This window comes from Tursiops truncatus, chromosome 11, assembly GCF_011762595.2.
Source record: "Tursiops truncatus isolate mTurTru1 chromosome 11, mTurTru1.mat.Y, whole genome shotgun sequence".
NCBI classification, from domain to species: Eukaryota; Metazoa; Chordata; class Mammalia; order Artiodactyla; family Delphinidae; genus Tursiops; species Tursiops truncatus.
This window is the reverse complement of record NC_047044.1, coordinates 19,673,643-19,689,004: the sequence shown is the minus strand read 5'-3', so window position 1 is coordinate 19,689,004 and position 15,362 is coordinate 19,673,643. Positions and strand designations below refer to the sequence as shown.

Here is a 15,362-nt window from a genome sequence, read left to right as displayed (position 1 = left end):
TGCGGTACGCGGGCCTCTCACTGTTGTGGTCCCTCCCGCTGCGGAGCACAGGCTCCGGATGCACAGGCTCAGCGGCCATGGCTCATGGGCCCAGCCGCTCTGCGGCATGTGGGACCCTCCCGGACCGGGGCACGAACCCGCGTCCCCTGCATCGGCAGGCGGACTCTCAACTACTGCGCCACCAGGGAAGCCCATCACTACCTTTCAATAAATGATGATCATCAAGGAAGAATGACTTCATCCTCAAAAGGACAGTCCACTGAGACCCTTACTTTGAGACAGTGTGACTTCCTTTGACAGAAAGTCAGAATCATTTCAAAGGGAGATGCACAATATTTATTATATTATACATCTTAAAGTTACCCAGTGTAGAGAAAGAAAAAAAATTTCTTTTCTTCTACTCTTCTGGGTCCTCAGCTTGGGTCTCTGTCAACAAAAAACAGAAAAATGAACAGAAGTTTATTAATATGTATATCTCAAATGCACGGGAGAAACTCAGGGATGAGTAACTCAAAGGGCTAGATGTTCTAGATGGCTAGAACTTGGGTGTATATAGCATTTTAACAAAGAAAAAATAAATTTGTATAGAAATGACGGGACAAAGGAAAGCGTTTTAAGGCTTCCAAGGGCGGGAAACTGTGGGAATGTAATATATTGGGGGAAACTAACAGTGAGGTTTGTTTGGTGTCATCTCTGGGCTAACAGTCTAGAACCTCCAGCAAAGGCAATTTATATTTTGTCTTTAGGCAGAAAGGAGGAGGGTAGAGAGAGCTTTTCCTGTTTTCGCTGCTCCTAATTGCCTTCGGCTCAAAACAGTATGTCAAAGAGGCATATTTGGGGGTGACATAATCTGGTTTCCTTCACCAGTAAGGTTGTTTTTCGGGATTTTTGCATTTCTTACCATACAAACTTTACCGTTCCAAGCAGTGGGTGTCATAAGATCTACAGTATTGGGACTTCCCTGGTGGTTCTGTGGCTAAGGCTCCGGGCTCCCAATGAGCCTGGGCTCAATCCCTGGTCAGGGAACTAGATCCCACGTGCCACAACTAAGAGTTTGCATGCCATTACTAAAGACTAAGACCCGGCGCAGCCAAATAAATATTTAAAAGAAAAAAAAAAGGGGCTTCCCTTGTGGCACAGTGGTTAAGAATCCCCCTGCCAATGCAGGGGACACGGGTTCGAGCCCTGGTCCGGGAAGATCCCACATGCTGTGGAGCAACTAAGCCCGTGTGCAACTACTGAACCTGCTCTCTAGAGCCCACGAGCCATAAGTACTGAGCCCGTGTGCCACAAGTACTGAAGCCCGCGTGCCTAGAGCCTGTGCTCCACAACAAGAGAAGCCACCGCAATAAGAAGCCTGTGCAGCAACAAAGACCCAACGCAGACAAAAATAAAATAAATAAAATAAAGTATCCCTTGCTTGAAAAAAAAAAAAGATCTACGGTATCAGAAGCTTTTTGAAAGGAAAGCAGCGCTGTGCTCCTTAGGGCTGCTTGACACCATATGTATGTGTATGCAGGTAGTTACACTTATATACCTATATTAAATATATATATATGTATCCATACTTATTTTATTCTTTCTGCCTTTATAGTCAGACAACTCCTGTATGTTTGTGTTAAAAGTGATTAGCCAGTTGGATTAAGGGACTTACATAAGCAACAGAAAGATAAAATGATCAGGTGAATTCCATTTGATGTCGTAATTCCTCTGCCTCAGGGAGGGTTTTTTAAATCAGATCAGTTGTAGAGTAGGAAAGGGGAAGCAGGAGGGGACAGGGAAAAGCAAGCAAGGGAAGTTGGTGGGTTTTCAGAATGCAGAAACCTAAGTAGAGACCTACAGTGGATAACTAAGGATGGCAACTTTTGTGATTTTTTTTAAAAGCTTAATTAAAAGCTTCTGTGTTATTGGATATGGTGGTCACTTCCCCACAGGCTCAGTGATTTCCTGAAATACAAGTCTGTCCATGTTCCTGTTTCCTCACTACCAAAACCAAAACCAAACAAATAAGGTTCTTTTTTTTTGTACATTTTTAGTCTTTTAAAAGATTTTTTATTTTATTTATCTTTTTATACAGCAGGTTCTTATTAGTTATCCATTTTATACATATTAGTGTATATATGTTAATCCCAGTCTCCCAGTTCATCCCACCACCACCACCACACACCCGCCACTTTCCCCCTTGGTGTCCATATGTTCAAACAAATAAGATTCTTAGCAGGGCTCAGGTGATGTGGCCTCTTTGCCCACCTCTCCATTCCCTGCCTTACACTAGCGCGCTTCTTTTTTTTTTTTTTTTTTAATGGTTTATTTATTCAGTTCGGCCACCGGCCATGTGGGATCCTCCCGGGCCAGGGATGGAACCCGTGCCCCGTGCAGTGGAAGCCTGGAGTCCTAACCACTGGACCGCCATGGAAGTCCCCTAGGGTACTTCTCTAGGTCCAGAAAAACAGGCAATTCACCATCTGTGCATTTTCTCCTGCTGTTTCCTTGGACTGGAATGGTAGTCTCACCTTTCTTTGCCTGAAGAGCAATGATTTACTTTAAAAACCTCTACTATCTGTCAGGAACACGTACCTGGCTCTTCATGCGAGCACTGGCCCCAGCCTCTCAGCTCTATTTTTTTTTAAATCTCATATTTATTTAATATTCCATACAATGTATTTTATTTTGACATGTCAGTCTCCTAGACCCCATGAAACTATTTAATCTTTGTATCCTGTCCTCCAGCAGGAGGACAGGACACTCAAGAAATGTTAAGGTGGCTAAAACAAACCCACGTTTGGTTACCAATCACCAGTGACCTCACATACCTTGGGCTCAGAATCCCTCACCTGTATCTCAAAATCACTGTGCCCGCCAGCGCCTTCAGAACACGAATCCCTTTCACAGGGTTTGAAATGTATCAAGTCCCCATTACTCACCAGGCTCCAAGCCTGGGCTAACCCTGATCCATGAGAGAAAGAGAAACCTAACTTCTAGGAAAGAAGAGTCCGCTGTGCGGGGTGGAAGGGGGATTGGGGCGGGGTAGGGGGGAAGCAGCACTGTGGGCAGCACCGGGGCCGTCCAGGCTCGGCCCCCGGCCCTCGCAAACACCCGCCTATACACTCCCCTCGGTTTTCAGGTGGACACCATCCACGTGGGTGCCGCATCCGTGCCCCGTGTCCTGGCGAACGTCACCGAACACTTCTGCCCGGACCCCTGCAGCAGGGGCAGCAGCAGCCGTCGCAGTGCGGCGGGATGGGGTGGATGTCACCACGCGCGGGCGGCGGGACCACGGAGAGGAAGCCGTCGAGGTTCGAGGCCCGGCACCCCGGAAACCCCGAGGGAAAGAGGGGCCGGGAGGCGTTGATGCGTTTCCCCGGAGTTGCGCAAGGGCAAGGGCGGCGGGCGGGCTGGGACCGTCTGGGCGGGCATTCCCGCCGCTGCCCCCGCCCGGAGGCCGAACCAAAAGCGAAAGGAGCCGGTCCCCCCCCTCCGCCCCCCGCCCCGCGGTCCCGCAGCCCCGGCGTAGCGTTCGCGGTCGGCGGGGCCGCCGCTTTGTGACTTCACTCGTTTCGCAACAAGCCCGGGCCGCCCGCGCCCCACCCACCCCCGCGCCGCCTCCTCGCAGCCCGCCGCCTCTCTCCGCTCTCCGCGCTTCCCCTACCTCCGGGGCCGGGCCTGCCCAGCCGTCGCGGAGCCTCCCTCCCGGCCGCCCGTGGCTGTTCGCGCCGTGGCCGCCGCGCCGCGGGTCGGCACGTGCGCGGCCCCCGCCTCCCAGCAGCGCAGAGCAGCCCCCCGTTCCGGGCCCGCAGAGCGCAGCGCCCTCCTGGTGGCGGCGCGATGCTGTGCTTCTTGAGGGGAATGGCCCTCATCCCCTTCCTCCTGGTGACCTGGTCGTCCGCCGCCTTCATCATCTCCTACGTGGTCGCCGTGCTCTCCGGGCACGTCAACCCCTTCCTCCCCTACATCAGGTGAGGAGCCGGGTGGGAGGCAGGACGCGGGACGGGGCAGAGGCACCGCGGGAGAGCACTGCTGATGCCGAGGGAAGGGGTCCAGACCCAGCTGGGGCGTCTTGCAGAAAGATGGAGCACTGACGACCAGGAGGGGGCGCTCCTGGGAGGTACAGGGAGGCAGGGGGTAGGAGCCGAGCAGTTCTGATTTTACCCCGAACACTGAGCAGAGTGGCGTCAGGAGCCATCGAGGATGCACAGGAGAACCTTGAGACTGGGTATGGGACAGAATCTCTGGAAGACGCTTTGGCGGTATTGAAACAAGGATGGATCCTTTTGGATGCCACTCATTGAATGTGTAAGAGGCAGATCCAGGTGTATGCTAGAACAGCTCACGTATTTCACTCCTGCTTCCCAACGTCCTCGTGAAGTGGCTGTCTGGCTCATTTTTCTTGCAAGGAAACTAAGTTTAAGCTGATGTTGAAATTCATCAGTGTGACACTGATGTCACAGCTAAGAAATGGTGGAAGCAGAACTCACACCCAGATTGATTCCCATGCCAGAAGCAACACCATGCTACCTTTGGTAGTGGTGTTTGGAAGATGCTTTAAGCTCTCTTGGATGGAGCTTCCCAAGATCCCTCTGGGTACTGGGCCTTCAAATTGTCAACAGTTGGTGACATCTCTTGTGTTGTCATTATACCATTTCGTCTTTCATGAGTTTTGGCCTCTACCTTTCTTTAATTTTTTTAAAATAAATTTATTTATTTATGGCTGCATTGGGTCTTCGTGGCTGCGCATGGGCTTTCTCTAGTCGTGGCGAGCGGAGGCTCTTCTTTGTTGTGGTGTGCGGGCTCAGTAGTTGTGGCTCACAAGCTCTAGAGCGCAGGCTCGGTAGTTGTGGCGCACAGGCTTAGTTGCTCCATGGCATGTGGGATCTTCCCGAACCAGGGCTCGAACCCGTGTCTCCTGAATTGGCAGGGGGATTCTTAACCACTGTGCCACCAGGGACGTCTGGCCTCTACCTTTCTTGAGAGTCACTTTATCAGTGCCCAGGACATGCGTCTGGATCCTCTTCGTGTGGCTCCCAGCTCTGCGCCTTGACTGTGGTAATGGCGTTCCTTAAACATTTGAAGAATCCATCCTTATCCAAGTGGTGTGACCGCTCTGGGTCTGTATTGATTGGTGAGGGCATTATAAAGTTGGTGACACCCAAGGTTACTGCTTAATTATTGTAGGGATTGTAGAGATTATAGAGGTTGTAGGGCCTCTTCTTTTTGCAGCCATTCCGCCTGGTGAGCAATGCTCTATAATCTCTTTTGTAGGCGAGAAAGGGGAAACGAAGTGAAGCAAGAGGGGACTACAGTTTAAAGATGCAAGGAAGCAAGTGATATGCAGAATAGTACACAGAACCAAATCTGTAGTAATGGTGGTGGTTTTGCCCACGCAAGATGAGGCGTCCCATGCATCGAGGAAACTTTCCCATCAGGCGTGGTGCCCCTGCAGAAACCTCGGCTTGGTTTCTCATGGCTCGTCTCTGTCCCAAGTGCCATTGTCTTGCTTCTCTTGTATCTGAAGTGGGATAGATCCTCTTAGACTGATGTTAAAAGCAAGAGTTCACTCCTGGTAATGCTTTTTATTGAGTAAATAGCAGCTGTGTTTGTTGCCAGTTTGAAGGTCAGGGGCAGGTAGTATTTGGTACACATTGGCTAGGCGATCAGAGGCAGGGTTTGAGTCTTTGTAGAGGTGTCTGATGTAGTTGTGATTAATACCACCTCCAGGTGAGCTACCAGACATTCAGAAATGGGGAAATGAGCTGACAGGACCAACTACTTGTAAGATGCTCAAATCACAGACATTCCAAGGAAGAGGTTTTAAATTTAGCAAGGAAAGGAAACTTTCAGGAAAAAGTGGAATAACAGGAGAAAAAGGCACGAGATTGTTCCCTTGCTGCCGGGAGCCTTCAGCCTACAAACACATGATTGCTTGCCTAAGTGTGCCTGGGGCCTTTAGGTTGTCTGCTCTGGCTGGAGCACTGGATTGCCTCTGCTGCCTCCTAGAAAACTAAGTCATTGAGGCCAGGGCAAGGGCAAGATTAGAAGGGCAAGTTTCTGGACGTGATGGGATTAACTCCAGATTTATCCGTTTGGCCCAGACCGTACTTCTCTAACTCATCTCTGCTCTGATGCCTCCTCTTCTTCCTTACCCGCCCCCCCCCTCCACTTCCCTCCAGACTCCTTGGCCTCCTTCCTGGGTCTTGAGCATGTCAGGCACACCTCTTCCTCCTGGCCTCTGCACTGGCTATTACTATGCCAGAATGTTCTTCCTTACCTCCTTCTTTGTTCAATTATCTCTGTGAGGCCTGCTCTGATGGCCCTATTTAACACTGCACCTTAGTGCTCCTGACACCCCCATCCAGTCTTGTTCTCCATAGCACCTATTACCTTCTAACAAACTGTATGATTTACTTATTTATTATGCTGATCATCTGTCTTCGTTTGCTGGAATGTAACATCCATGAAGGCTCTCGATATTTGTTGAATTAATATGTCTTGGGTGCTCAACTGTGAGTATTGCTATTCTTCCCTCCAGGGTAGGGCAGAGCCCTTTAGGGAAGGCTCGGTAAAGTCACTGGTGGTTGGTCAGTGATCTGGACATATTTAGGGTGAGCACCCTTTAACGCGAAGGCATTGTTCAGCCAATCTGATGTTCTGATGTTTTTTAACAACGCTGAACACTTTAAGTAAGAGCCATTGCATTTTACAATTTTGTTTATTTATTTATCTTCCAGTTTTATTGAGCTATAATTGACATACAGCACTGTATACGTTAAAGGTGTACAGCATCACGGATTGACTTACACACATCATGAAATGATCATCACAATAAGTTTAGTGACTACCCATCATCTCATATAGATACAAAATAAATGTAGGGCTTCCCTGGTGGCGCAGTGGTTGAGGGTCCGCCTGCCGATGCAGGGGACACGGGTTCGTGCCCCGGTCCGGGAAGATCCCACATGCCGCGGAGCGGCTGGGCCTGTGAGCATGGCCGCTGAGCCTGCGCGTCCGGAGCCTGTGCTCCGCAACGGGAGAGGCCACAACAGCGAGAGGCCCGCGTACCGCAAAAAAATAAAATAAAATAAAATAAAATAAAATGAAATAACTAAATAAATGCAAAAGAAACTAGTTTTTCCTTGTGATGAGAACTCTTAAGAATCACTCTCTTAACATACGGCAGTGTTCATTACGTTACTCATGTTGTACGTGACATCCCTAGCACTTCCTTGTCTTGCAGCTGGAAGTTGGTACCTTTTGGATACCTTCATGTAACGTCCCCTCTCCCCACCCCCACCTCTGGTAACCACAAATCTGATCTTTTTCTGTTTGTTCTGGAAGTATAATTGACCTACAACACTTTGTTAGTTCCTGGTATACAACATAGTGATTCGGTATCTTTGTACACTAAAAAATGATCACCACTAGCCATTGCATTTTAAATAAGATCCAGAACTGTGGAAGAACCCCTTTGCAGTAGGACAACCAAATTCAGCTTTCTTATCAGATATTTTCTGATAACATTGTTATTCCTCAGTATTTGGGACAAGTGGGCCTATAGCTCTTAGACACATGAAAATATGCTCAATCTCATGAATGGAATAAAAATTCAAATTAAAACTCACTTTTGGGAATTCCCTGGTGGTCCAGTGGTTAGGACTCCAGGCGCTCACTGCCGAGGGCCTGGGTTCGATCCCTGGTTGGGGAACCGAAATCCCATAAGCTGCCAGCCCGGCTGAAAACAAAACAAAACAAAACAAAAAAACTCACTTTTCATCTACTGGATTGGCGGAAACCCAAATGTTTGATAGCACATTCTATTGGTGAGACTTTGGGGCAACAGGCTCCTGTACACTGCTGGTGGGAATGTAAAGTGATTCAATCTCTATGGAGGGACTTGGGCATTATTTATCAAAATGACACAAATACAATATCTAAAGTATATTCATAGCACGGCTTTTAATAACAAAAGGCTGGAAACAATACAAATGTCCATCAGTAGAGGACTGGCTTAATAAATGATTTACCCAAGAATATCTCAAACGAAAGCTCTTTTTACATAGAATACTCTCTTTAGAATTTCATTACATTGTTACATGGAAAAAAGCAAGATGCAAACAAAATATACTACCATTGGGGAGGGGAATAATGTGTATCTGTATTTGCTTGCATGAAGAAACTAATAAAAATGGTTTATCTGTGTATGATGGAGGGAGGTGGCCATGGTCAGCAAGACCCTAGCTGATGGAAAAAAAGGGTGGAAATAAGACTTCTCCTGCCACACTTTAAAAAAATTAATCTTTTAATTTTAAGATAATTATAGATTTACATGCAGTTATAAAAAAAAATACAGAAAGATCCCATGTATTTTTTTACCCAGTTTCTCCCAAAGGTAATATCTCTAAACTTGGCATTAACTTTTTATATGAATTTATTTTTTAGGCAAATGGATGTTTCCTATCAGAAAATTAAATTAGAAGCATGGGGATTCAAACAGCCACCAAATTTAGCAAGTTGGAATAACATAGTGTGATGTTTCTGTATTATGAAACCATTAATGCAAGGATGTGAAAACCAAGGACAAATAAAAATCAACCTCAAAGCATTAGTTTAGATTTTTACAGGGGGACACTCATATTTTTTTTTTTTTTTTTGGTTATTTATTTTTGGCTGCATTGGGTCTTCGTTGCTGTGCACAGGCTTTCTCTAGTTGTGGCAAGCAGAGACTACTCTTTGTTGCGGTGTGCAGGCTTCTCAGTGCAGTGGCTTCTCTTGTTGTGGAGCATGGGCTCTAGGCGTGTGGGCTTCAGTAGTTGCAGCATGTGGACTCAGTAGTTGTGGCTTGTGGGCTCTAGAGCACAGGCTCAGTAGTTGTGGCTCACAGGCTCTAGAGCACAGGCTCAGCAGTTGTGGCCCACGGGCTTAGTTGTTCCGCTGCATGTGGGATCTTCCCAGACCAGGGCTCGAACCTGTGTCCCCTGCATTGGCAGGCAGATTCTTAACCACTGCGCCACCAGGGAAGCCCTCTATCCACTTTAAAGACACCAAAACTGGAAATGAGATGATTCAGAGTAGATGTGGTTTTTATGCCAGGAGGACATACGGTGGACTCGTACTTATGTAACAGCCTTGGCCCACATCAACACGTAGGCAAATGAATGTTTGTACATTTGTATATTTGTGGTGTGTACATATCCGTATAATTTTTTTATTATTATTTTTTAGTTGAAGTGTAGTTGATTTACAATGTTGTGTGAAAGGGATTCAGTTATACATATGCCTATATCTCTATTTTTCATATTCTTTTCCATTATAGGTTATTATTATAAGATATTAAATATAGTTCCTTGTGCTATACAGTAGGTCCTTGTTATTTATCTATTTTATATATATTAGTGTGTATCTGTTCATCCCAAACTCCTAATTTATCCCTCGCCCCCCAAATCCGTATAATTTTTGATGGCTTCCTGCTTAAACCAACTCTTTTGATCACTAACTACACTGAATTTCAGGCAATGGTGACTTCTGCTTCCCTGTTCAGCTGCAACAATGGGATTCAGGATAATAAATAGCAGGATAATGAGGTCTCTGGGTACAGAGTCACATATTCTCACATGATGTTAATGACATTTCAGTCTTTATAGTGCAGTGATTATTACCTCACAGTATCTAAGCCACAGTATCATAAGACGAAAAGGCAGGCATGCCATTTAAAACTTTGAGCTAGAAAAGTGTCATCCTTGAAATGATAATTTATAGCTTAGAAAGGATAATTTATAGCTTAATATTTTTATCAAAAAGCATTGCCCAAATTAGTTAATTCTATGAAAAACACAGTAAGAACATTGAAGATCCTAAACTTTTGCAGCTTGTAGCATTGTTTGGCTTCTGAGTCAACTGTAAATATATATATAAGTTCTCCTCCATTTAAAGTTTTCATTGTCATTTAATTACATAAAATACTTATTTTTCTCACTGACTTAAACTTGTGAATGTTTTTCTTCTGCTAGTTCTACTTTTTAAAAGGCAGTAGAGTATCGCTCAGAAGTCTTGATGACAATTTTTAAACCTAAGTGCTCAATTTCAACTTAAAAAAGAGTGGTCCACTGAACAGTCCTCTTTCCCTGACAGTAATTGCATTTCAGTCCATCAAGAACATGCATTGTAGAGGCATAGCATGCCAAGGACAACTTACTAAGGTAATGGCTGCAGGAGGGATCACTGGTGTGAACCCGCTTGTAAGATAAACAGTTCTGTAAACTCACATGGAAATGATATTTTATCATAAAAGGAAAGAATATAGCACAGCAGAGGAGAGTTCTGAACTGTGTCCGTTGAAATTAGACAGCTCTAGATACATGGCTTGGCTTCCCCATTTAGATACATGGCTTGGCTTCCCCCTCTGTGACCTTGGGCAGTTTCTTTTCTAAGACTCAGTTTCTTCATCTTTAAGATGATGATAAGTACTTTCCTTATAATATTCTGAAGACCAAATAAGATGAAGGCAAGTGTAAGTGCTGAGGAAATGTTTTTTTCCTTTTGTAATATTAGCAGCGATAGTCCAAGCAGGGATTATTTTTTTTAGAGACTCTCCTCAGAAAAAATTTCAGAATCTGACCGCTTATGCCTCCCTCTTCATTACCATTCTGGTCCAAGCCACTGTCCTCTCTTGATAAACTACTGAAATCACTTCCTAAGTCTCCCTGGTCCATGCCTGCCCATCCATAGTCTTTTTGCAACATCCTTTAAAAACGTCAATCAACTTCATATCACTTCCCTGCTCTCAGCCTTCAGTGGCTTCCCATCATGTTTAGAGTAACATTCAGAGTCCTTACCATGACCCACGGGGCTCTCCATGACCCCCTCGCCCATGTGCACACAGGTCCTTGCTTACTCCCCTCCAGCCACGCCTCCTTCCTTGCAGTTGCTCTAATATATTGCCACCTTCTGGCCTCTGACTTGGCTCTTCCCTCTGCTTGTAATTTTCCTGGCCCAAATATTCATTCAGATCTCTGTTCAAGGACCCTCCCCAGATTACCCTGTCTCGAGTGGGTGGCTCATCTGTCTCTCTCTGTCCTCTTATCCAGCTTGCCTCTTCTTCACAGCATTCATCACTCCTAGACGATTAAAAAATTTTTTTTTAATTTATTTGTTTTTGACTGCATTGGGTCTTTGTTGCTGTACGAGGGCTTCTCATTGTGGTGGCTTCTCTTGTTGCAGAGCATGGGCTGTAGGCGCGCGGGCTTCAGTAGTTGTGGCACACGGGCTTAGTTACTCCGCGGCAGGTGGGATCTTCCTAGACCAGGGTTCAGAACCCGTGTCCCCTGCACGGGCAGGCGGATTCTTAACCACTGTGCCACCAGGGAAGTCCCACTCCTAGACGATTTTTATTGCCCCCCACAGAATGTAATTCCACAAAGAAGGGGCTTTTTCTGTTTTACTTACCACTGCATTCCCCCTGCTACAAAATTGCCTGTTACATAGAAGGCAATCAGTAACTAAACGTTGAATCAATGAATCTTTGAATTTTTTTGTTAGATACTAAGGTTCTCGAAGGTAGTGAATTACCTTTTCATCTTTGTATCCTCATCACCCGACACAGTTCCCAACACATAGGAGATGCTTAACAGTATTTAAAAAAATTTTTTTTACACTGAATTTAAAATTTAGTGTAAACGAACATTGAATACGAACATTGAAACTTTTTTCCACAAGTCTTTAAGGACAACTTAATCTTGTTATTCTATTCCTGAAACTAATAGCTGTTTCAAGATAACAATAATTTGATTTTCTGATTAATAAATTAATATAGGTATTTAAGAAATTAATTTCCTCTAAACAATCAAATTTGATTACAAAAATCTTTAGTTAAATTTTCTTAAAATGTTAAAACTACATGGAAGTAGTTTGACCTAGCGATGGCAGACCAGCTTGTTTCTCACTAAACTTCCTTTTTTAAATTTTTTAAATTAATTTTTATTGGAGTATAGCTGTTTTACAATGTTGTTTAACAGTATTTTAAAAATGTTGTATGAGTGAACAAAGAGGGAACTTGGGTTGATAGAGGGCAACTGCATGTGAATAGAGTGAGAAAAGAGCAAGTTTTTTGCATTTATGATCAGGATATTCTTTTTAAATTTAAAACTAGTTGAATATAATATTGTCGATCAACCACACCTCAAAAAAAATAGTTGATATAGCTATAGGGTACCTCCCACTCTAGAATAATCACTGAGTGAAGCTGCCAAAAAGTTAGCCCTAATAATTTAAAGTAATAAAATGGAATGACTTTTTTTTTTTTTTTGGCCATGTGGCTTGTGGGATCTTAGTTCCCCAGCCAGGAATTGAACCCTGGCCATGGCAGTGAAGGCACCGAGTCCTAACCACTGGACAACCAGGGAATTCCCTGGAATGACTTTTTATTATCATACTTATTTTTTTTAAATAATATATTTAAATATGAAGACAAAGGAAGTAATGGTCTCCTTATACGGGTGCATTAAGTGCTTTTGGTTCTAGGTCCTGACTAATCTTCCAAGCAATGGGCCTAGGATTTTAGGACAGTCTAATAAAACTGTTTGGGCATGCAGATAATTTTGCATACTGCCAGCATCTCAGTCCCCACAGTAAACCATGACCCCAGGCTTCAGAGTAATGGAATCACGTGTATCCAATGATTTAAAGAACAGTATTCGACCAAGCTTATATTATCATGCGTGTTTTTTTTTTAATTTTTTAATTTAATTTTTTTTTTATACAGCAGGTTCTTATTAGTTATCCATTTTATACACATCAGTATGTACATATCAATCCCAATCTCCCAATTCATCACACCACCACCACCATCACCACCGCTTTCCCCCCTTGGTGTCCATACGTTTGTTCTCTGCATCTGTGTCTCTATTTCTGCCCTGCAAACCAGTACATCTATACCATTTTTCTAGGTTCCACATATATGCGTTAATATACGATTTTTGTTTTTCTCTTTCTGACTTACTTCACTCTGTATGACAGTCTCTAGGTCCATCCACATCTCTACAAATAACCCACTTTCGTTCCTTTTTATGGCTGAGTAATATTCCATTGTATATATGTGCCACATCTTCTTTATCCATTCGTCTGTCAATGGGCATTTAGGTTGCTTCCATGACCTGGATATTGTAAATAGTGCTGCAATGAACATTGGGGTGCATGTGTCTTTTTGAATTATGGTTTTCTCTCGGTATATGCCCAGGAGTGGGATTGCTGGGTCGTATGGTAGTTCTGTTTTTCCTTTTTTAAGGAACCTCCATACTCTTCTCCATAGTGGCCATATCAATTTACATTCCCACGAACAGTGCAAGAGGGTTCCCTTTTCTCCACACCCTCTCCAGCATTTGTTGTTTGTAGATTTTCTGATGATGCGCATTCTAACTGGTGTGAGATGATACCTCATTGTAGTTTTGATTTGCATTTCTCTAATAATTAGTGATGTTGAGCAGCTTTTCATGTGTTTCTGATGATGCCCATTCTAACCAGTGTGAGGTGATACCTCATTGTAGTTTTGATTTATATTTCTCTAATACTTAGTGATGTTGAGCAGCTTTTCATGTGCTTCTTGGCCATCTGAATGTCTTCTTTGGAGAGGTGTCTATTTAGGTCTTCTGCCCATTTTTGCATTGGGTTGTTTGTTTCTTTAATATTGAGCTGCATGAGCGGTTTATATATTTTGGAGATAAATTCTTTGTCAGTTGATTCGTTAGCAAATATTTTTTCCCATTCTGAGGGTTGTCTTTTTGTCTTGTTCGTAGTTTCCTTTGCTTTGCAAAAGATTTTAAGTTTCATTAGGTCCCATTTGTTTATTTTTGTGTTTACTTCCATTACTCTAGGAGGTGGAGCAAAAAAGATCTTGCTGCGATTTATGTCAAAGAGTGTTCTTCCTATGCTTTCCTCTAAGAGTTATAGTGTCCGGTCTTACATTTAGGTCATGAATCCATTTTGAATTTATTTTTGTGTATGGTTTTAGGGAGTGTTCTAAATTCACTCTTTTACATGTAGCTGTCCAGTTTTCCAGGCACCACTTACTGAAGAGGCTGTCTTTTCTCCATTGTATATTTTTGCCTCCTTTGTCATAGATTAGTTGACCATAGGTGCGTGGATTTATCTCTGGGCTTTCTATCCTGTTCCATTGATCTATATTTCTGTTTTTGTACCAGTACCATATTTTCTTGATTACTGTAGCTTTGTAGTATAGTCTGAAGTCAGGGAGTCTGATTCCTCCAGCTACATTTTTTTCCTTCAGGACTGCTTTGGTGAGACTTCCCTGGTGATGCAGTGGTTAAGAATTCGCCTGCCAGTGTAGGGGACATGGGTTCAAGCCCTGGTCCAGGAAGATCCCACATGCCATGGATCAATAAGCCTGTGTGCCACAACTACTGAGCCTGTGCTCTAGAGCCCATGAGCCACAACTACTGAGCCTGCGCCCCACAACTATTGCAGCCCACGTGCCTAGAGCCTGTGCTCCAGAACAAGAGAAGCCCGCACACCACAACAAAGAGTAGTCCCCACTCACTGCAACTAGAGAAAGCCCGCGCACAGCAACGAAGACCCAGCGCAGCCAATAAATAAATAAATTTATTTTTTAAAAAAAGAAAGTTAAAAATAAAAAAGTGCTTTGGCTATTTGGGGTCTTTTGTGACTCCATACAAATTTTAAGATTTTTTGTTCTAGTTCTGTAAGAAATGCCATTGGTAATTTGATAGGAATTGCATTGAATCTGTAGATTGCTTTGGGTAGTATAGTCATTTTCACAATATTGATTCTTCCAATCGAAGAGCATGGTATATCTCTCCATCTGTTTGTGTCATCTTTGATTTCTTTCATCAGTGTCTCATAGTTTTCTGAGTACAGGTCTTTTACCTCCTTAGGTAGGTTTATTCCTAGGTATTTTATTCTTTTTGTTGCAATGGTGAATGGGATTGTATCCTTAATTTTTCTTTCTGATCTTTCGTTGTTAACGTATAGGAATGCAAGAGATTTCTGTGCATTAATTTTTCATCCTGTAACTTTATCAGATTCATTGATTAGCTCTAGTAGTTTTCTGGTGGCATCTTTAGGATTCTCTATGTGTAGTATCATGTCATCTGCAAACAGTGACAGTTTTACGTCCTCTTTTCCAGTTTGGATTACTTTTTCTTCTCTGATTGCCGTGGCTAGAACTTCAAAACTATGTTGAATAATAGTGGTGAGAGTGGACATCCTTGTCTCGTTCCTGATCTTAGAGGAAATGCTTTCAGTTTTTCACCATTGAGAATGATGTTTGCTGTGGGTTTGTCATATATGGCCTTTATTATGTTGAGGTAGGTTCCCTCTATGCCCACTTTCTGGAGAGT

At 43.8% G+C, this 15,362-nt stretch overlaps 1 protein-coding gene across 2 annotated transcripts in view; it reads left to right on the top strand.

Moving 5' to 3' along the window:
• The first annotated feature begins 3,073 nt into the window (after positions 1-3,073).
• The window catches only part of DRAM1 (DNA damage regulated autophagy modulator 1), a 90,543-nt gene continuing 78,254 nt past the window's right edge, over positions 3,074-15,362 (top strand). The window contains exon 1 of one of the 2 annotated variants that reach the window (XM_019918286.3): positions 3,074-3,956. In XM_019918286.3, the coding sequence (XP_019773845.1) occupies positions 3,826-3,956 (131 nt within the window). In that variant the 5' untranslated portion in view covers positions 3,074-3,825. The remainder of the gene's footprint in view (positions 3,957-15,362) is intronic. The other variant, XM_019918285.3, reaches the window with a different exon arrangement.